At 32.1% G+C, this 23,285-nt stretch overlaps 1 protein-coding gene across 1 annotated transcript in view; it reads right to left on the reverse strand.

Annotated features, from left to right (window-relative positions):
- LOC143044340 (protein qui-1-like) overlaps nucleotides 1-23,285 on the reverse strand; it is a 43,268-nt gene continuing 19,983 nt past the window's right edge. Inside the window, exons 11-23 of the mRNA XM_076216290.1 lie at nucleotides 22,851-22,974; nucleotides 22,119-22,306; nucleotides 21,731-21,859; nucleotides 21,213-21,292; nucleotides 19,209-19,388; nucleotides 18,287-18,398; nucleotides 16,856-17,046; nucleotides 9,342-9,538; nucleotides 5,497-5,659; nucleotides 4,430-4,625; nucleotides 3,384-3,587; nucleotides 2,510-2,637; nucleotides 1-542 (exon numbers count right to left, since the gene is read on the reverse strand). Of these exons, the coding sequence (XP_076072405.1) occupies nucleotides 405-542; nucleotides 2,510-2,637; nucleotides 3,384-3,587; nucleotides 4,430-4,625; nucleotides 5,497-5,659; nucleotides 9,342-9,538; nucleotides 16,856-17,046; nucleotides 18,287-18,398; nucleotides 19,209-19,388; nucleotides 21,213-21,292; nucleotides 21,731-21,859; nucleotides 22,119-22,306; nucleotides 22,851-22,974 (2,030 nt within the window). The 3' untranslated portion in view covers nucleotides 1-404. The remainder of the gene's footprint in view (nucleotides 543-2,509; nucleotides 2,638-3,383; nucleotides 3,588-4,429; nucleotides 4,626-5,496; nucleotides 5,660-9,341; nucleotides 9,539-16,855; nucleotides 17,047-18,286; nucleotides 18,399-19,208; nucleotides 19,389-21,212; nucleotides 21,293-21,730; nucleotides 21,860-22,118; nucleotides 22,307-22,850; nucleotides 22,975-23,285) is intronic.

Consider the following 23,285-nt stretch of genomic DNA (forward strand, 5'->3'; position numbering starts at 1 on the left):
TAACGTGTTGGCAATTTTTTTCGTACAAGACGGTAATGGTTAAGACAGTATTCCGTTTTTTTCATGATTAGCAATACACATTTTTGTTTTAACGATTTGCCTAAAATAAATGTGAGAATCCGATAACAAAAACAAATTCGGGAGACATAATTTGTCTTGCAAACAATTTAACAGACTATCTTGAATTTATAATTAACCACGTAGTGTAACAGCTTTATAACATCTGATATTGCTGTTATATTTATATTCGATACCATATAGGATAATAATTTGAAAGCAGTTAAAACGCTTCTAAAGCTCAAAATCCTCCTTGCAAACTGCTTTCAGGTGACTTTAATTGGTGCTATATCATTGCGTTCATTTCTTTTATGATATGTAGCAAACATAATCAATAAAAGTTGCTATCATAAAATCGAGCACACCGATGATAATTTATGATTCGAGTTGTCAACAGCTTTTCTGGTGAGTAATTGATAATGTTTACTTTTGCCCGGTTTACGTCTTCCTTTCTTTTTGCTTTGCGGAGCTCTCATTGGTGACACCTGAAGTGAAAATATTAATAATTTTGATCTATTATATTAACCTGTCCGTATTCAGAAATTAATTCTTCTAATTTAAACACATTAAATGGAGAGCGCTACATACTTCATATTTGAATATTTCAAATATAAAAACGCTAAAATTCCTCCAACAATTCAATGAAAGTAGGTGCACAAATTCAACATATTTTTCGATATTTTTGTGAATTTTCAGGGATCAGGGTTGAACATTGCACTAGATGTTCATAACACAAAACAAGTCCCCGCTATCATAACTTTTTGATGAAAAAAACAAGCGGGTGTGTCTTATTGCTGTGTGGCGGCCGTAGAAATTTTCTCAGTGATGGAGTTGTACTCTTTTTTTGTTTTCTTTTAAAGCTATAGTGTGTGTGTTCTTAAACTAATTCCTCTTATATGTGCCACATCATACTCTCAATTTTAGGCAAGTTTGTGTACAAAACTTTCATTAAGACGCGGGTATTTTTTATCCCGTTCCTTTCCAAACATTTATTAATGGTGAAATCAGTACACCTTTATATTATCTTATAGACACACCAGACCGTACTGGTTACCTGGACTCTGGATACACAAATCAAGGTACTTCATATAGGAGAATTTTAGAAACCATTTTCATATGATTATTTTTGTACAGTTTAAAAGTGTCAGTCAAAATGTGTTATTACTGGTCCTTAAAATTTCATTTTTTACTTCAAATACATATAAAAAAGGGACTACTTTGTTTTGAATATGTGCTTCTGTCTAGTATCTTTAATTTGTTTGTTAACAGATTTAAAGTCTCTCAAAATCATTTTGCAAATAAGTCCGCTAAAACCGGTGATTATGGTCCGTATTAAACTTGCAGTTAGGTGTTTATTTGCTCTGTGTTGATGGTCTCGCTGTGACTTGAGATGACGAACAGCAACAAAAGAGCTGTAACTTTTTAAATTTTATGATTTTTGTGTATTTATTGATTTTTTCTCATGGATAGATCCCCCTTTATATTTTGTATTTTTTTTGTATAATATTCCCAAGTCTAAAGAATTAAAAAGAAATTGTCGATTAATTTTTATAACAGAAGGTGCACAACTTCAACATAAGTAGACTTCTGTGAGATCTGTGTTGAAAAATGTAGGAGTGGTTGATTTCACAAATTAGATATCCACTTTTAACCACCCCTAAACCCCCTCTCATGTTTGCTAACTGGATAGCATAGTAATACTAAGACAGTTTTAGATTAGGTTTACAGTACAGTATATTGAGTGAGATTTAAGTGATAATGTGCAAGACATTAACAACACAAGTCATGTATGAAGTTACCGTCCTTATGCTGAAGTCAGTAATATAAACAGACAATAAAACAGCCGTGAAATGGATAAGCAATAAATTTAAATTTGATACATTTCCGCAAAAACTACAAAAAGATTGTAACATGCTGGTATTATCGCTAATTACCTGAAATTACTTAAGGGGGATTGGGACTATTCGACTGCGCATAATTTCATGCATGAATTACCATGCACACGAAAAGTTTGTGTCGTAAATTCACTATTATGTTTTTAATATTTTGATTGAATGAAAACGTTAAATAATGGTATTTTTGTCAATTAAAAAATATTATCGTTATCATGTGTATCTGCAAAAGGCTCAAAATGACATTTCACCCAATTTCACCATTTCCCCTCCAAATTTTGGGTTTTAATGCAAAATATTTTTTTCTTTATCGGTGTACAGTTTTCGCAGACAGTTTTCTTGATATTCCGATAAAAATATGTCAACACCTCTATTTTCCCTATTACTTCATAAAAAATGGTCCCTTTTACATACCTGTTTAAAAGTAATATTTTGAGCTTAAATAATCCAGGACCCCCTGTTTTTTTCGACCAATTTGATTCCCTCACTGCAAAGATTAAAATAACAAAATGCTATACAATTTGAATATTAGCACTTTTTATAAATACATAAGAGCTTACCTTAACAATTTCTGGTACACTGGACACAGAGTCGATTCTTTTCCTTGCAGGAAGTCGTTGTACAGGATATTCTAATGCAAGTCGATGCTGTCTGGTCTTAACATTGATAGGTAATACTTTTGTTATTTCTGGAATACGGAATAATATTTAGAAAACATTCATTTTCGGGGAACAAAACAGTCAAAAAAGATATACAAAGAGAGGCAACCAGCAATAGTCAGAAGCGTGTTGAAACGAAAATAATTTCAATATCATCAAAATTAGTGGTTGGAAAAAGTATTCCTGTATTTCAATAGAGATACATAGTCATATAATAAATAATCACAAGACAAACTTACATATTGTTCACAGTTTTGTTATTGTAACATAGAGAGCAGTTGCTTCATAGTTATTACCCAATCGTTTGGAGTGTTTGAGCTTGGATTTTGCCAATTTTCGTTTTGAATTTTCCTTCAAGTTCTGTATTTCTATTATTTTTCTTTTTATATGAAAAAAAATATCATTTGCAATTAAAAAACTATAAGAATAAGAAAATCATAAATAAATTATTATAAACAAGTTGGAACAATACAAAATTATGGATTCATTTATTTTTCGAGGGTACCAATAAGGATTGAAAAAAAGTGTATTTTCGTGGACATTTAAAAGCGAGATATTTCCAAAGTCTAAATATATGAATAGAAAATTTGAAATTCGTTGAACATTTATATTCGAAGTTTACATGCATCCACAACATTCTTGCAATCTAGTATTATACCACAATCTTAAAAGACAAAACTAGAATAAATGTATATGCCTATACATGTTTTCCTTTTCTGCCAAGTTGAAAATGAGTCAAATCGTTCGTTTTGTCTATAAATACATTCTTTCTTACCTGGATCCCATGGTGGATTACCTTCCACTGAAGGACTATTATGTAGACAAAGTAATGGCGAGTATTTGTTCTTCTCTAACTGTACTACCATTCGGGAGGCGTCTTCAGACATTGAGAAGTTGATAACTGGGCAGTGCATATCAATCATAGTTATCTGTTGTCCATATTGTAAACTCCACAATCTGATTGTGCTGTCCATAGAGGCTGAAACACAATAAACGAACATCATATAAGGTGCTCCGGAAAGGATAGAAGATTGTAAATAATGTACTCAAACACTTGTTTTCCTGCGAGTAGTCAGCCGCGAGAAAAAAAACCCACTTATCATTTTTTTTAAAACACAAGTTGAAACATCTTTTCTATTTCACAATTGGTTACTTTAATTAAGTATAATAATACAGATAATACTACTTTACTTTTTTCTTTGTCTAATACAACAGTGTTTGTCAAAAATCAACAATCGAAATTTGTTTTATCTAATTTATTTTGCCAATATAACTGTTTAAGGTATGTCATACAAATTCAAGTTAACTTTCAGTAAATGTAAACATGGTAAATGTGACTGTCGACAGTACATAAGTTTTACCATGACCAATTTGATGTGTCTCAACATGCTAGCTACATATCATTCGCAATACTACATCTTTAGATTACAGTATAGTCGTTTGATCTGTTATTTTACCGATCTGTTCTATTTCAGATTGTGATGTTTAGTCTGTGGCATGGATGGTGATGCATACATAACAGGAGACGATTGCCCTATAGATGCATCTGGTATCTGATATTTGAACATAAACTTGTAAATAAACTCATCATAGATACCAGAATTGAAATATTTTATTTACGCCAGACGAACGTTTCGTTTACAAAAGACTCATCAGTGACGATCGAAAATGTTAAAAAACCAATAAAGTACGAAGTTGAAGAGCAATGAGGATCAAACATAAAAGTTTTTCCAGATACAGCTAAGTTATCTATTCCTGAAACTACTGTATCAGAAATTTCTGCCCATTCCCAACACTTATTGTTTTTCAATTCATCCTAACCTGAAATAATCAATTTTCCTTTATTTGTCAATTTGACAACTGTGATACCATTGGTATGGCCGATAAGTTGATATTTAACGACCCCAGTGTGGACGCACCATGCAGTTAGTTGTCCATTCTTGCAACCGGAAACAACATGTTCGTTATCATCACCAATGGCAACAGTACAAACGATAACAGTGTGCTCGACTAAAACCTGTAATTGTACACATATGTATAAGTAATGTTAATGAATCGCTTAAACTAGGAATGGAATTAAAACAAATAATTAGAATTGTTTTATCAATGGCTTATCACATGTATAACAAACTCAAAGGTAAACAGTTCTCTGGTGAACACAATTAGGTCTGTTAGGGGCTAAACCTGCAACAAGAGTTACTTGTTTGGTTAGAAGAACAAGTTGTTTACATATATAACAGATACTTCAATATCATTTAAACCTTGCATAGGTTGTTTGTTTAAACTAATTCTTATAGATCTCATAGTAATCATAAGTAGGGTGCTTGTATATTTTCAATTTTTCAGCATATCAACTATAGATTGAAGTGTTTCTATTAGTTTCTATTAGTTTAATATATACCAATGAAAGTGAATGTTCTGTTTGTGATACTCAATAACGAGACATTAAAAACATATTGAATCTCAGTTTGATTGAATTTTAAGATTATGTGATAATTAACATATACATCTACACTCATCACAATAAAGACATCTATTAAAATATGATAATGTAAGTTATAACATGATTCGCAATATCATGTCGATTTTTTCACATACATACAATTGTGAACTTTTAGCGCAATATTGTAGTTGCTGAATTATACAAAAGATGGACGCAACTCGTTTTGATTCAAAAGCAAAAAAAGCTTATATATTACAGCAGATGACAATATGAGAAAAACTGTAGGTGTGTAAATACAAATCATTTTAGAGGGGCGTGTCCTATAACTGTAAAACCAAATTAATTCTGAAATTATTTTTTGAAAGTCTATGACAATATAAGAAGCCTATCTGTACCAGTAACCAGTAAACATTTCCATTGCAGAATAACATAGGATTGAACATACCTGAATGAGTTTTCCATTAAACATTTCCCATATTTTGAGAGTTTTGTCGGCTGACCCTGTTACCATATACTTATCATCAACGGAACAGGCAAGACAAGTAACATGTTCAGCATGGTTAATGTATGCAACTATTGACTCATCTTCCAACGCTACAACCTTCACACTGTAAAGGTTTTTATTACTTTATATTTTAGTTTGTTATAATAAACATTTCAATTATTAAAGTTATAAGATACTCAGAATTCTTAAATCTGATTAAAGCATTTCTTACAGGACTATTAAAAGAAAGGCGATTGATTTTTCTGGCGCACTCCATACGAGTACATATTTGGATATGCATTTTTGAAATATAAGTACTACTAAGAAGTAGCGTTGTCGGAAAATACGCGATGTACAAACATTACGCTATGGTAACGTTGTTACCAGAACGCTATACTGTGTGACGTTATATTATATGCATTAGCTATCACGACGATTAAACGTATAGAAAACACAACGCATGATTTATTAAGATTCTTCAACATTTAATGGTGCCGTAACCTTTGGATATATATGGATTCAAAGCTGAAGTCAGTTCGTGCTGGATACAAAGGAGCCGTCACGAAGCTACTGGTGAAATTCGACGAGTTAAAGTCAAAAACAGACACAGAAGTTGTCGAAGTGAAAGCCCTTGATGATGCCGTCACGCAGAAACAGAAAACATTGATTGACCTGAATAACAGACTTTTGGAACAAACATCAGAGGAATATCTGGAGCAGGACTCAGATGGGTATCTGTACGAACTTGATTGCAAAATTAGACGAATTCGGAAATTTATTAAGTCCTTTGAAACAAAGACTATAATTTCGCATGATAATGTTTGTCCTTCAACGAGCAGACTTAACCCAGACGCATATAATTTCACACCCGAAGCTAGAGTTGATATGAACACATGTGCAATAGATTCTATGAACCAACAGTATTCAATTCACGCCCATGCAGTGCATACCCGTCCGTCAGAGAATGTCATGTTTCAAGTCCCGTCAGAACCGATATCTTCAAGATCTAATTACCATAGGCTTCCAAAGTTAGACGTACCCTATTTTAATTGAGATATTCTCAAGTGGCAGACATTTTGGGATTGTTTCGAGTCATCTATATACTACAACGTCACATTAACGCCAATCCAAAAGTTCAACTATCTTAAAGCCCAGCTAGAGGGAAGCGCCGCGCAAACAGTAGAGGGATTCGCTTTGACTAATGGTAACTACGAAACCGCAGTCAACCTTCTCAGAGAGCGGTTCGGACAACCTAGCAAACTGATAATGCTTACATGAAAGCACTCATGAACTTACCCACACCGACAAATGATGCATTTAGCTTGAGGTCTTACGGAGACAAACTTGAATCATATGTGCGAGGATTAGAGTCACTTGGTCAAACACCAGAGATGTATGGATCGCTTTTGGTACCTGTAGTATTGGACAAGTTACCAATTGACATAAGAAAGAATATTGCACGAGAACACGGGAGAGATAATTTGATATAAGATAATCTACGCAGATCTATAAATAACGAGATTGAAATACTTGAGGCAGGACAGGGAGTCATGGAATCGGACAGATTTTACGCTCTGCATTTTTTATGGGTACGTATTCACATTCATACAAGAGCAAATTCACAGACACACATAAGAAGAAAAATACACGTACATGTATTTTCTGTTCAGGTGAGCACCATCCGACGGAGTGCTCTGAAGTTACAGACGCAAACGCTAGAAATCATATTGTAAAACAGAAACAGTTATGCTTTAACTGTTTAGGGTCACACCGAGTGGCCACATGTAAGTCTACAAAACGATGCAAAAAATGTGACGGAATGCATCATACAAGCATATGTAAAGGTAAAGAGGTAATTCCAGGTACGACACCGGAGCCTACAATACAACAGTCAGCAATAAACGAATTTGAAACACCAAACGAGACTAGAGTAATGTATTCATCACAACATAGTCACGACATTCTCCTGAAAACAGCAACTGCACCAGTTACATATAACAACCAAGAAGTAGAATGTAACATGTTATTTAACGAGGGAGCACAGCGTTCTTTCATAACTCAGAATTTGGCTGATAAACTAGAAATTAAACCAACAGAAAATGTCAGCATTCAACTGTCTGCGTTCGGAGATTTATCTCAGAAAGTTCGTAACTTAGACACTGCAACAATACAACTACAGACCGACACAGGAGAAAAGGTGCATATTAACACACTTATTGTTCCGGAAACTGTCGTCCCAATTAAGAACAATATTTCCCAGACTACAAGGAGCTTGCCACACTTAAGAGAACTTAAACTTGCACATTCTGTGCAAAGTACAGAACGTTTTGAAATCAACTTACTCATAGGCGCCGACCGCTATTTGGACATTATCGAGGACGAAGTAATTATAGGAAACGGACCCACCGCTATTCAGTCAACGATCGGATATCTATTATCAGGACCGATCAATAGAAACATCAATCAGCCGTCCACAGTTCTTGTAAACGTCATTGCAGACAAGAACACAACTATTGATAACGAGAAAGGCAATTCCACAGAAGGGTTGCCTTGGAAACATGACCATCCAGATGCTATACCTTCAGTTATGACCGTTGCCAAAAAAAGACCAGAAAACACATCGCAATGGCTCATACAAAGCAGATCGTACATGAACCAATTTGAGGAAACACTCTAAGGAAGTTACTTGCTACCTAGACCACCCGAACAAACACACCCTCAACTGTTGGAGTCAACAAGCCACATAGATACAGGACAGATACTTATAACGCGTAAAGAAATTAACCGCTTAGTGAAGTTACCGTGTGTGCCAGAAGAAACATCCATGAATGGACTAAAAGATAAACTGTAATTGTGTTCAGTCAAGGTTAAGGAACTAGATTATTTTATTTGAGATGGACATTATTTTAAATTTATTTATCTATATTGTGAATTTACATTTTTTTTTAAATTTTCGTTACATATTTCACTTTTGTCGGCCCCCAGAATGTCGGAAAATACGCGAAGCACAAACATTACGCTATGGTAACGTTGTTACCATAACGATATACTGTGTGACGTTATATTATATGCATTAGCTATCACGACGATTAAACGTATAGAAAACACAACGCATGATTTATTAAGATTCTGCAACAAGCGTAACGTGTTTTGGATACTATATACAAAGTATGGAAAAGAAATAAGATTGATTATGAGTGTCAACGAGACAACTCTCCATTCAAATCACAACGTTTTTAAAAGTAAACCTTTAAAGGACAAAATACGGCCTTCAACACGGAGTCATAACTAAAACCGAACAGCAAGCTTTAAAGGGCCCAAAAATGACTAGACTAGATGTGAAACAATTCATTCACAAAAACCATCGCTGTATGTTAAATAACAATCATATGTCAATATTTACTAACATTATTAGGATATCAATTAGTACAACTATTATATCTCACCTAACTTTGACTTCATGATATAACAATTTGATAACTCTTTCATGAATGATTATTTAGTTTTGTTGAAAATTTACGTACGATATCTACAAGTGGTGACAGAAGAATAACTTATCTAACTTTTACCACCACATCAAATTGTTTGGACCAAATTTATAAGTAAATATATATGATAATATGTGGTATGATTGCAATGAGAGAACACTCAAAAAGAAACCAAATGACACATTAATTGACAACTATCGGTCTCCATACTGTCTTAAATAATTAGCAAAGCTCATATTACCGCATAGTAAGCGTGTATATATTTGTTAGTTATTTGTTTTCTAACTTAAATAATTTATTCGTTTATTTGTTATCTACCTTTGATCTCCTCCAGTGGTTACAAGGTGACTGCCATGACTGGACAATAAGAAAAGTCTTGCGTTGATATTTGTATAACTCCTTAAGGTTTGAGCAGTGTGAGGTTTCCATATGTATACAATACTGTTACAGTCTATAGATATCACTTGTGAGTCGTCAGTAAAAATGCATAATGCTTGTATTGGTGCCTTGTGTTCCTGTAGATTAAAACACAGAAAGGACTTTAAAGTGTCCAATATTATGGTACATTTAGAAACATTTACAACGTCTAGTTTATTGATTGAGCGTGTTTGTGTGTGTGTGTGTGTGCTCTTATCAATGGAAAGTTTGCAATAACTCCCTGAACGGAGATTTATTTTTTAAGGTTTTGAATAAACACATTTACTAATTGTGAATTAAATTTGATTTTCAGTGAAATACACGTCAAATTTTGTGATATTTTGTGCCTTTTGAAAAGCAATTTTACAAAATTTCACCATGTTCATACAGCAATTGAAAAATAATTATATATTAGAACATGTAACGTTATAAATAAAGGCAACAGTAGTATACCGATGTTCAAACTCGTAAATCCATGGACAAAAAACAAAATCGGGGTAACAAACTAAAACTGAGGGAAACGCATTAAATATAAGAGGAGAACAACGACACAACACTACAATGTAACACACACAGAAACGGACCAAGCAACAGACAAAATCCCACGAGAATAACAAATATAACATCAAAACCAAATACATGAATTTGGGATAGACAGTCATGTACATGTATCAACTATTTCGTTGATAGATATAGATATTGTAATGAAACAATTTGGAAGTCCTACTTTATTCGTTCAATCCTTTTTTTGTAATGTTTGTTTTTCAGAAATCGTGTTATTTACGCCCCAAAAATAACAAAGTAATCCAATTGGCAACTATCATTTCTTATAATTCAATATTTTTAATGAAGCTTTTAACGTAATTTAACAGAGAAAAGCTATTTAGAAAAAAAATCACGAAACAACTACAAACTATTCTAATTATTTTAAGTACCGGTCTTTGTAAGAATCATGCAGGTTCCTGTTGATGGGCGATTAATGACCCCTCTTCAAATGTCTTTATATTTTGTTTATGATGAAGGTATGGTATGAAAATAAGTTTTCTGTATTAATTTTTTCTTTTCAACTTTGGTTGCCATGGAAACCATCCTTACAAAATTTTGCCTAAATACGTCCATAAGTAGCCTTTGAAAATTGAAATATAATGGATTTTAAAGAACCATAGAAATAAAGTTAATCAATACAAACAATATGTATATTTACAGTATTGACAAACACAACCCCAAACTATACAAAAACGTTAAAATTTTGAATTTACTAAATAGTTTGTTTCCATAGCAACCATTTAAAAACGTGTTAAAATTCGAAAATGAAAAATTTCAAAAACTTTAAAATTTTAAATCTGTTTATCTCCCAAGACCAACAATACCATGACATGTCATTGACAAATTTTGAAAGACCACATTCTATATATTCAGAAAATAAAAAGAAAGTCGTGTGTTTTTTTTTTCTTTAAAAAAATAATTTTAGTCAAAAATTGTCAATTTTCACCAAAATTCAGATTACCAAACAGATGAATACTGAAACATTTTGAACTTAAAAAGCTAAAACATTCCATTTATGCGTGCATTCCTGACACAAATTTGGTAATTATAAATGAGAAAATATGATTGATAGAGATATTTTTGTAGAGAAGGACATTTTTTCTTTCTGGGCATGGTGCCCCCCCCCCCTTTTTTTTTCAAAATTCAAAAAATCATTAATAAATTTAAAAGATGGAATTCAATTGTGAACATTTTGAGCATTAAAACATGAAATTTCTTCAAAGGGTGAGGGCAATAATAGAACCCCCTACACCATTTTTATATATTAGATTTTTTTTTAGAAATGGGGAATGTGTCAAAGAGAGAACAACCCAAACAGAAATTTAAAATCTTTAGATTCTATTTCATGGTCTTTAAAATTGACTCTAAAGAACCTGAATCGATCACCTGTAATTTTTGGTTAAATCTTGCATCAATGATTATTTGTCCCTTCAATATATATCAATGAGTGGCTTAACAATTCCATTTAAATGTTCTTTGTATCTGTCGTTTTTTCTTCAAAAGCAAAAAATGAATTTTACCCCTATGTTCCATTTTAGCCATAGTGGCTAAGTTTCTTGAAGTACAAGGAAATAAAAAACTAAATTTATACAAGATTATAACTCCCAAGTTGGACTGAAATTGATTAAGCATATTCAATATCAAAAGAAGATTTTTTTTTAAAGGAAGCAAACTAGATGAACAAATTGTGAAAAATTTCTTTAAAGGGCTATAACTCCATACGGATTCAATTGACAATTCTGGTCATATAAACTTATTTGTAGATCCTACTTTGCTGAAAGTTGTGCTGTTTACAGTTTATCTTTGTCATTAATAATATTCAAGATAATAACCAAAACTGCAAAATTTCCGTACAATTAACAATTAAGTGGCAGCAACCCAACAATGGGTTGTTAGATTCATCTGAAAATTTGCTCTTAAAAGGCTTTAGTGTTTGAGATATGAGCTGCACACTGCATTTTACCCCTATGTTCTTATTTTACCCATGGTGGCCATGTTTTTTTACAAAATAGAAAATAGAACACAAACTTAATTCTAGATATCCTAAGGATCATTCAGTTTATAAGTTTTACTGGAATTGGTTAAGTAGTTTCAGTGGAAATGTTTCAAATATTTTACACCGGACAGACGACAACGGAAGCAAAGTGATGGCAAAATTCACAGTTCCTTTGAAACGGTGACCTAAAAAAACTACGTCCGTTCTATCAGAAATAAACTGAAAATAAAAAATAAAAAATTTGTACCATCGAGAGCGCTAACAAGGCAACTTTCCATAAATTTTAATATTTTTAAGGGTCATAACTCTTTTAAAAAAGTCAATTGTCCATGATTATAGAACTCATCCGAGATATTGTTGATATTAATCTAGTGTATAAGTTTTATTAAAAATCTGGCAAGAATTGTACCTGTGGGAGCGTTAAAGGGGCTATTTTCCATAAATTTATTATTTTCAAGGGTTATAAATGTTTTTATTAAAGTCGATTGACCACCAATATCTAACTTGTTCGAGATATTGCTTATAATAACCTAAAGTATTAGTTTCTTAAAAATCTGACATAATTTGTACATGTGCGAGCGCTGCAAGGACAGCCAGATGGACACAAGGACGGATGGCAATCAAAATTTTAAGCAGACCATGTTTAAACGAAAAAAATTAAGTTCTAATTTCGATTTTTATTAATTGAAAATTTTTTGGTCGCATATTGGTATCACGTTGGCGTCGTCGTCGTCCGAAGACATTTGGTTTTCGCACTCTAACTTTAGTAAAAGTAAATTGAAATCTATGAAATTTAAACACATGGTTTATGACCATAAAAGAAAGGTTGACATTGATTCTTGGTGTTTTGGTCCCAACAGTTTAGGAATTAGGGGCAAAAAAGGGCCCAAATAAGCATTTTTCTTGGTTTTCGCACAATAACTTTAGTATAAGTAAAAAGAAATCTATAAAATTTTAACATAAGGTCTCTATGACCACAACAGGAAGGTTGGGATTGATTTTGGGAGTTTTAGTCCCAACAGTTTAGGAATTAGGGGCCAAAAACAGGTCCCAAATAAGCATTTTTCTTGGTTTTTGCATAATAACTTAAGCATAAGTTATTAGAAATCTATGAAATTTTAACACAAGGTTTATAACCACAAAAGAAAGGTTTGGATTGATTTTGGGAGTTTTGGTCCCAACGAATTAGGGGCCAAAAGGGGCCAAAATTAAACTTTGTTTGATTTCATCAAAAAAATAATTATTGGGGTTCTTTGATATGCCAAATCTAACCGTGTATTCAGATTCTTAATTTTTGGTCCTGTTTTCAAATTGGTCTACATTAAGATCAAAAGGGTCCAAAATTAAAATTAGCTTGATTTTAACAAAAAAAGAATTCTTGGGGTTCTTTGATATGCTGAATCTAAACATGGTCATAGATTTTTGATTATGGGCCCAGTTTTCAAGTTGGTCCAAATCGGGGTCCAAAATTATTATGTTAAGTATTGTGCAATACCTCTGCGGTCGTATAAAGCTGCGCCCTGCGGAGCATCTGGTTTATTTATAAAAATACTATTTTTGATATAACAAAAATAAAGAAATAAAATATTTTTTTTGTCTTAAATCAGTGGTGTTGATAAGATAATAACACTCTGTAAAGATTAGACAAATGGGATAGTTTTAATCTTGGTACAGTGTTTCCAATTTCATTATCTATGGAAAATACATTGCCTTGCATCGTTTCTTTTGTGGACTAGTATACTATTGCACAGAGTCAGATTATGTACACATAATGGCTGTTACTATTTACCTCCCATGTAAATCGACATGTATCGAAACCTTTATGCAAACACTTATTTGTCACTGTCGATTTAACTGTGCTAAAATTGAAATTGAAGAAGAACTACAGAACCTTTCTTTTTATTCTAATATATAATAATCTAACTTATCTAAAAGATTTGAAATAAATGCGGAATGTGTCCATTGGACACAGATGATGCTCCCGCTTCCATATCATAAAAGTCATAAACGGACATGACTGAAGACACTTACCAATTGTGTACTAACTTTTATGGTGATAAGAATTGTGTAAAAGTTTCGTAACATTTGGTTGAGGCAAACTAAAGAAAGAAATACAAAACAAAAAATTCAGCAACTTTTTCCCTCTATAAAGAGGCATTGCATAGAACAGTGAAAGTTACACCAGCAAAATTCAAAGTTGATCTGCATTTGGTGGTTTTAAGCATTGTGTATAATTTTAATAACATCTGGTAAAGACAAACTAAAGTTAGAGAACAGAAACGGAAATTCAGCAATATTTCTATTTGTAAAGGACATAACTCTTGGACGGTTTAAGTGACACCACCAAACTTAGTCTTGTTTTATGGTAATAAGCAATGTGATTAGGTTTCATAACATTTGGTTGAGGCAAACTAAAGATAGAGAACAGAAACCAACGTTGGGACATACTGACGGACGGACAAGGGTTAACCTTAATGCCCCCTCCGCCACTGCGGGGGCATAAAAATATGTAAATATAACAATTGATTAAATTAGGCAAAATTCAAGAATGGCCATTGCACATGGTTGTCATAAAGGTTTGAGAATCATAACAGTATACAATAGTTCGGACCAGCAAATTTTCCTCAGGGCCACAAGGATAATATTTTTGAGAACCATAAAAAAAACGCGATTATTCTGCGGTATACAAATAATAATTTAGTTAGTTTTAAAAAAAATAATAGACAAGCTGTCCTTTTCCACCATATACAATAGAAACATTGACAAATTCTTGCACAATTAATGTAGATCGTTGGTATATATTTCCTCAGATAGAACATGTAGAATTTGTATGCCCCCACTGTAGCAAAGGGGGCATTAAGTTGTACCCTTGTCTGTAAGTACGTCCGTTCCAGAGTTATACCCTTATAGAAATGGAAAAAAAAATACTGTCTTTTTTGTTTCCGTTCTCTAACTTAAGTTTGCCACAACCAAATGTTTTGAAACTTATACACAATGCTTATTTCCATAAAATTCAAAACAGTTAGAATGTTATTGGTGTAACAGGTACTGTCAATAAGTTATACCCCTTTAAAAATGGAAAAAATGCTGAATTTTCCGTTTCCGTTCTCTTTTTTTCGTCTGTCTGACATAGTTCATCTTACCCTGACCTCATTTTCTTTGAACATTGATAATGTTAAGTTAATATGATACTTGTATTAAAATCTTTACATAACACTTACAGAGTTTCAAAAGTAATTCAGTTATAAATAAAACCAACCAGACATTTCAGGGTGAGTCTTCTTGTTTAGCAGATCTTAGTCTAGGGTTAAAGTTTTTAAAGCATCAATCTGTTTCAAAAACCAACAATGAGTTGCATTAAATTGTTACGGTAACTTCTTTATAGCCATTTTGAAAGAGAAAGTATCCTAAGCTATTTTTTTTTAAATGTTCAGTAAGATTTGTTTTATAGATAATCATGTTATGCTCATTGTTGAAGGATATACGGTGATCTGTGGTTGTTTATTTCTATGTCTTTGCTCTCTCTGGTTGAGAGTTAATTGTCGCATTGACAATTACAACACATCCTCTTATCTTTATACATAGACTTACTAGTAATTAAGTTTTGGATTCAACTTTATTCTTTTTCACTGACAGCATCAGTCTTAGACACGACAACGGGTTATGCGTATTACCATTTTTTTTTAAACTTCTGAGAAATCTTACATATAAGATTGAAGGGAGGGGGTACTTATGCTGCCCTCAACTTTAGAAGTTGTGTTATGCTTAAATTCTTAAAATACTTAGTTCACAAGTAAACACAATGAGATACCACATTTCTTTCAACAAATTTTATAATTTTGAAAAAAAAAAAAAATCGAAAAAAAAGGGGGGTGCACCATACCCAGAGTGATGAATTTTCATTTTGTACAAGTATATCTTCATTTATCATATATTCTCCTTTAAAATTAACAAATGTGTGTCAGAATTGCACATATAAATGGAATGTTTTAGCTTTTTAAGTTCAAAATTTTTGATTATTCATCTGATTGTTAATCTGAATTTTGGTGAAAATTGACAATTTTTGACTAAATTTTTTTTTTAAAGAAAAAAAAACCACACGACTTTCTTTTTATTTTCTGAATATATAGAATGTGGTCTTTCAAAATTTGTCAGTGACATGTCATGGTATTGTTGGTCTTGGGAGATAAACAGATTTAAAATTTTAAAGTTTTTGAAATTTTTCATTTTCGAATTTTAACACATTTTTAAATGGTTGCTATGGAAACAAACTATTTAGTAAATTCAAAATTTTAACGTTTTTATATAGTTTGGGGTTTTGTTCGTCAATACAGTAAATATACATATCCTTTGTATTGATTAACTTTATTTCTATGGGACTTTAAATTCCCTTATTTTATATTTTCAAAAAGGGTCTTTTTTCACATATTCAGGCAAAATGTTGATTTGATGGTTACCATGGCAACGGGCATAATACAGGGAAAATAAAGACAGAATTTTGACCATCTACCAAAGTTCTTATGATATAGGGCAAAAAAAATTACTTCTGTGACATGCCATGAATCACCTTCTGCATGATTTTTACAAAGACCGGTACTTAAATTGATTATTTGTCTTTTTGTTTTAATATTAGAATTCATTAGCAAATATTGCATAAACAAATGGAAAGCAAAACATAGGTCAGTATGGGAATTAAAAAGACAAGCTAGTCTCTTGATAAAAATAAAAACAACACTTAATAAATTTAATACATCCAAAAAGCTTTTAAAATTAACCTTTTTCAGGAACACACTAAGCTGAAGGCCAAGGATGTAAAAGAACATGACAAATCATCCAATGCAATATCGTGTTCAGGCAAACTTGAAATCCTTACCTGATAAAACGTGATAACTGTTTGCATTCTCATATCGTATACGCATATTGTTTTATCTCTAGATCCGGATACTATAAAACTGCTGTCATAAGATACCTGGAGACATGTTATGCTGCTTGTGTGTTTATAATAACTGTCTCTCAGCACAACCTGTTCCATGTTCCAAACTTTTATCACTCCATTTTCTGAACCTGTAAATATACGTTATAACTCAATGATTTTTGTTTAACATGCATTTACAAACATTTTCGAAGTACAGAATTTATATTGTATTTCAAAGTATTTTTTTTCATATTATTAAGTGTTTTGTTTTCTTCTTATAATAGCGCGAAGAGATAGGAAAAAGTAAAAACACAAAAATACTCCATACTTTCAAGAATGTATGTTTATATAGGTGTTTAAACGAAAAAAGGTGAATTAACCGGTTTTTAAAGCTGATATATTCGGCTCGTGTGTATTATTCGCTTTTAGTATTGTAAACATATTGTGAGCCCTTAAACACTAGAATTCGAAAAAAACAAAGAAAATGTCATTCCCAAAAGTAAAGAATGAAAAAAGGAAAACCACAAAAATACTGAACTCCGAAAAATTCCAAACGGAAAGTCCCTAATAATATGGCAAAATCAAATGATAAAACACATCAAACGAATGGACAACAACTACATGTATCATATTCCTGACTTGGTACAGGCATTTGCAAATATAGAAAATTGTGGATTGAACTAGTTTTATAGCACTAAACCTCTCATTTGTATGACATTATTTTCACAACGATGTGTGAAAAATAGCTATCAGAGGTACCAGGGTTATAATTTTGTACGTCAGACGCGCGTTTCTTCTACATAAGACTCATCAGTGACGCTCATATCAAAACAGACATAATAGGTTAAATTATCAAAATAGGGATACAGCAGTCATCACCGTGTCACAATCTCAATCAGAACAAAAACAAACAAAATGTAACAAAGTCCACAAAAACACAGCACTGAAAATCAAATGTGTCAATCAGACAATTTCAGACATAAAGTATAAATAACCTTCAAATTTGCATTAACCAAGAAATCTGATGTTAATTGGTATCTAAATGCAATTAGGCATGTTACGTCAACGTTGTTATCTGTCATCAATTTAACGGTTGAAGGTCGTTTCAAAAAGGTTGCGCAATATCGTCGACGTAAATGGGTCATTCAATATGTTGAATTTCGAACATTTTAAGAGTATTGCATTATTAGAGAAATATCAGTATTACTTTATGCCACCGTCAATTTTGGATTTGACTGTCGCAAATATTTATTTCACTCGCTCAGATCCGCATCGGCAATAACACTGCAATTGAAACCGTCAAATCTTCAGCTGGCGGTGGCAACTCTTTATATACAGAACTGATATTTCTCAATTCTATTTTGAGATTGACGACACTCATAATTATACCTGTAGCAGCTGTGCCATCCCAAGCATGAACACATGTAACAGTACTAGAATGCTTCATGTCGTTAGAATTGTTCGTGTATTTCTTGTGAAGGCTCCATACTTTCAACATGTTCTGAAATTAAAAATATAATTGATGGTGTATGATTCTTTGTGTCATGAAACAACTCCATAAGAAAATGATTTAAATAGTATTCAACATACGTGATATTTTTTTGAAAATAGCAAGCATCCTTTATACCTGTTTTCTTAACCTATTCGATCAAAAATGTCAATGTTTTTTTATACTTATTCAAATGACATTTAGAGATCATCAATATAAATTAAACAGTAATGTTTAAACTGTTAAAACATCTTCTTTTTATATAAAACAATGAAAAGGGTAGTCCTTTGATACGTTGTCTACTTCCTCACATTTCTTAATAGTGTGTCTCTTGTATATAAACCATTTATCCACTTGTAAGAATGGAGTGCATATTTACATGGTAAGAATGGAGTACATATTTATATGGGCAAAATGGAGTGCATATTTACATGGCACTATCCTATCATCAATAAAGAAGACAAGCATACATCAGTACGTACAAAGCCGAATAAAGAATAACAATTTTGCCACGACTTTATGAGTTGCTTTGCTCTGCTTTGAAAATTGCCACTGTTAAATTACCGTGATTGAAATGATCCTATAATTTGATATGAAGAAGGTTATAGGAGGGGCGTAAAGGAGGTATCTGCACGGAAGAACGAGAAATAAAATCCTATTTCATGATGAACAATCAATAAAAAGATCTGCACGTTGATCTTTTAAACGATTTCACGAAACACTGGGAATAACGAACATGTTTCACGGCTGCTCGAGAAATAAAAAAGGCAAAACACGTGGCACGAAAAAAAACCTTGACCACCCTTTCATAGTTACACTTACGTCAGAACATGAATATATCAAAGTTTCATCGGATGAGACTCGGACATCTGTAATTGGTTTGTAGGTACCTCTGAATGTTTCAAGCAGTTCTGTGTTCCTTAAATTGTAAACATAAACAGATCCATCCTGACAAACTGCTATCACGTGATTACAGTCCTCACACACAAGTACTTTATTAATCTGAGAAGTCAAATTATACAACAAAATATTAATTGATTCACCTGGTTTATAATTTTATAGCTATACTTGGTTATCTAGTTTTATCCTGCAATTGGGTGTTCTACTATACAGATACAGCCCTACAGATATCGCTATGCTGTATCTGTATACTATACAGATATCGCTTTAAGCTCCGCCCACTGCCGGACTGAGTATTGTATGAACCTGCGTGACCTCAGAATGAGTATTGCAGTAGTCGCATTCCAATGATGTATTACTAGTAATTGCGATTAATTAACGATTTCTTTTATACGTGCTGTTTGTTTTCAAACATTTCTTTAGAGCAATAAGAATCACACCAATTTTCTGATAACATACACAAATGAACAGCAGTCTTTCTACGATGACAACTAACAATTTCAAAACTTGAATGTGTATGATTGTGTAACAAAAATAACCATGTCAATTTCAGCATGCATGTTTAGTGAATGTCGAGTCTGAAGCGTAGGACAACCCGTACACTCCTGTTTCAAATTGGACAATGTTTTGTTATTTGTTTTTACTGTTTAAGGATGTCTGCTTGTCATGTTTTGGAGTTTTTGTCAGATTTTCGGAATCCTCTGGTTTTATCCATTTGAATGCCTTAAAAAATATGCCCATGAACCCCTATTTTTCTTTTTATAAATCTGTTACATGTATAATTATAAGTCATTTGTAAAAGTTTTATATTTTTTTTTTTATTATTTAATAGTATTTGAGAACTTTAACTGGTCAATGATAAAGCTATGAAAAATCAAGAGAGAACATTTTCCCACCTAAATCTCCAATGGCTAATATTTCGAAAACAAGCACATTGACCCCTATATTTTAAAAAAAAAAATATTCCTTAATTTATTCCCAAACAATACATACTAGTTTTATGAAAAGTTATTTATTTTGAAACTGAGCAGCGAACATCCTTTAATGAGTTGTTATGTTAGAATTGATAATTATTCACCTTGAGCAATGTATTATTGTTGACCATTTGAGATTCTTTTTTTGCTAACCCGTCTTCAGCTGAATGTGTGATTACTGTATCGTATTACTACACGGGCCTCAAGTGATTTCAAATTGAAAATAAATGCAAAACATGTGTTTTTGTGTCTTTCAAAACACAAATATTATACAGAATTAATTGCAGGATAAAGACAATAACTGTTTAGTGTCTTTAAAAATCAGCTGTATTTGTACGAGGGTAGGAAACAAGGTGTATGCGAGCGTTTAGCGAGCAACTACACCTGTTTCGAGCCGAGTACAAATACAGCTGATATTTATAGACACTAAACCGTTATTGTCTATATATGAAACCAAGTGAAGGATTTTCACTTTCATTAATGATAAATATCATATTTATGATATTAGTATTTAAATACTTCCCCTTATAATTAATTGAAAACAAAATTAAGATTTGTGTTACCTGAAAACACGTTTTTATTTAACAACAAACGCTGATTCATTAAAACTGTTGACATGTTACTTGTTATAATAACCTGGACAAGAATATGTGTTCTAAAGACACAAACGAAACCCACAAAAGCTTTTGTCAGAATTCTTGTTTGGCATAAATATTAAAAAGTTGCCCTCCTAATAACACAAAGCTTACGCTTAAAGTTGATGTGACAACAACTACATGCGAGAAATTTTGCTTGAATGATTTGAGCGTCACTGTCGTGTCTAATGTAGACGAAACATGCTTCTCAGATACCACATATAAGCCTTGTATTATTGATGAGCTATTAAATCCAAACAAACGGGAGAATATGCGTTCCTAATTTATAAGCGGGGTATGATAAAGAAATCACTTACCCATCCATTGTGACCCTTTAGTTGATGTATCCAGGACCCTGTTGCAAATGATATCACATTTAATGTACTATCCTCACAAGCTAAAATAATAAAAGAAAAAGAAAAAGTACGACATATATTTATCATTTCAATGCTATTTTATTTAAAGGACACCCGTAATAGTATCAACCATACTGAGGTATTTTCATTCACAACTTTATTAATGTATTACAAATATTCATTTTACACATATTTTAAAATTAAATGCATGTGAATAATAACTTAACACTGACTTGGACTTTCTAGTGTTGATGAACTCATTAAAAATCAAATGCATAAACATGATAAAAAAGCATTGGAAACCAAAAATTTCAAAACGTTGTACATAATATGATTAAGGCCAACTGTTCATCAGGTAGAAAAACAGTAGTTTGTCTAATTGTTATAACATTTTGGGAAGACATTATTTTAGTATATATAAATATACGTGTTATTTAAATCTCAATTAGGTTTGTAGTGGTTTAAAATGGATAACATACCAACCAATAAGAAAATACTATCACTCGACACATCTATGGACAGAATTGGATTGTTAATGTAATCACGGAAAGTATTTAATTGTATCATATCAACCATACACCACATAATAATGGTACGATCTTTGGAACCTGAAATTGTTAAAATAAATTTAATTGCTTGCTTAATATCAATATCAGGTGTAAACAACAACACAACTTGCTTCCAATATTTGTTTTTTGTAAAAACGTTTTAAAGTAAATGTTTTACAATTAAGATAACCCTATCTTTGCAATAGGGCTAATTAATGGTCTGTACCTTATTTCTTAAAATATATCTGAACTGTTTATTCCTTAATATATCTTTTTTTATAACGGTTTTAAAGTCGATAATGTTAGTATTATTTCTTACCACTCAAAAGTAGCTTTGATGCATCAATCAGCTTTAGACAGGTTACTGCTTTCTTATGACCTTGTAATACATGTATTTTCTTCCCACTTGACACCTCACATATTAAGACGTTACCGTCATATGATCCAGACATCACATGATCATCATTTTGTGACAGCGTCAAACATGTAACAGGTCCGTGATGCTCTCTATAACAGGTTTAATATGAACAATATATAACTTCTTTATTAATTAAACGAATCGTTGTATACACAAATTAACAGTTGTAGTAGCATTATCTAAAACTTAAAAAAACTTTTAAAATAATCATAATAAGAAAATTGTAAAGTAAAGAGAAAGAAGATAAAAAACAAAAAGTAACATCCAACAGTTTACAAAACACAACATAGGCACAACAAACTTTTACTTGAAACATTAGGAGAAATTAGAAAAATGAGATATAATCATTTAATTGATTTATTTCACTATTTATTGTTTGTTTACCACCACTTAATCGGATCGTAGATATATCATAAGTGTCAGTAAAATAACCCCAACAGAACCTCCAACTTTCGACAGGAAAGATGGCAATAATTTGCAGTTGAGGTCGTATTGATAAAATTTCTACGAGCACGGTTCAAACTCACATCATCAGACTTGACAGGATTAATATTCAATGCATATGAGCTACTAAGATCAACTGGCCGCCTATCCATCCACCCTACCCTTCATATATTTATTTGATACTCTTACTTAATTATATGTGTGCATAGTCCTTCGCTGAGATTCCATATACGAATGCACTTATCATCCGAGCCGGTTATAAAACATTGACCATTGTAAGTCAGCTCAATGCAGTTTACAGGTCCTTTGTGTCCTATGAAAAGAAGCATACATTAGATATAAATATTTTCTTGAATTTAAACAGTATTCTATTTATATAAACGAGAAATCAAATCACCTACCTATCATATCTTTAAAGATGAAATCAGTTAGGAAAAGTATATTTGGATAATTATGAATGCGACTGTGTGTGTCTTAAGTTGATAATATAGTAAAAGAAAACTAATATATTTTATATGTTAAAGCTTATACTAGTATTATCTTATCCACAGGAAGAGAGGTTATTTGGTTTCATGTCATCGTTCGGGTTTTGCATATAAATTTACGTGTGAAATAAACATCAAA

This window comes from Mytilus galloprovincialis, chromosome 9 (assembly GCF_965363235.1).
Source record: "Mytilus galloprovincialis chromosome 9, xbMytGall1.hap1.1, whole genome shotgun sequence".
NCBI lineage: Eukaryota > Metazoa > Mollusca > Bivalvia > Mytilida > Mytilidae > Mytilus > Mytilus galloprovincialis.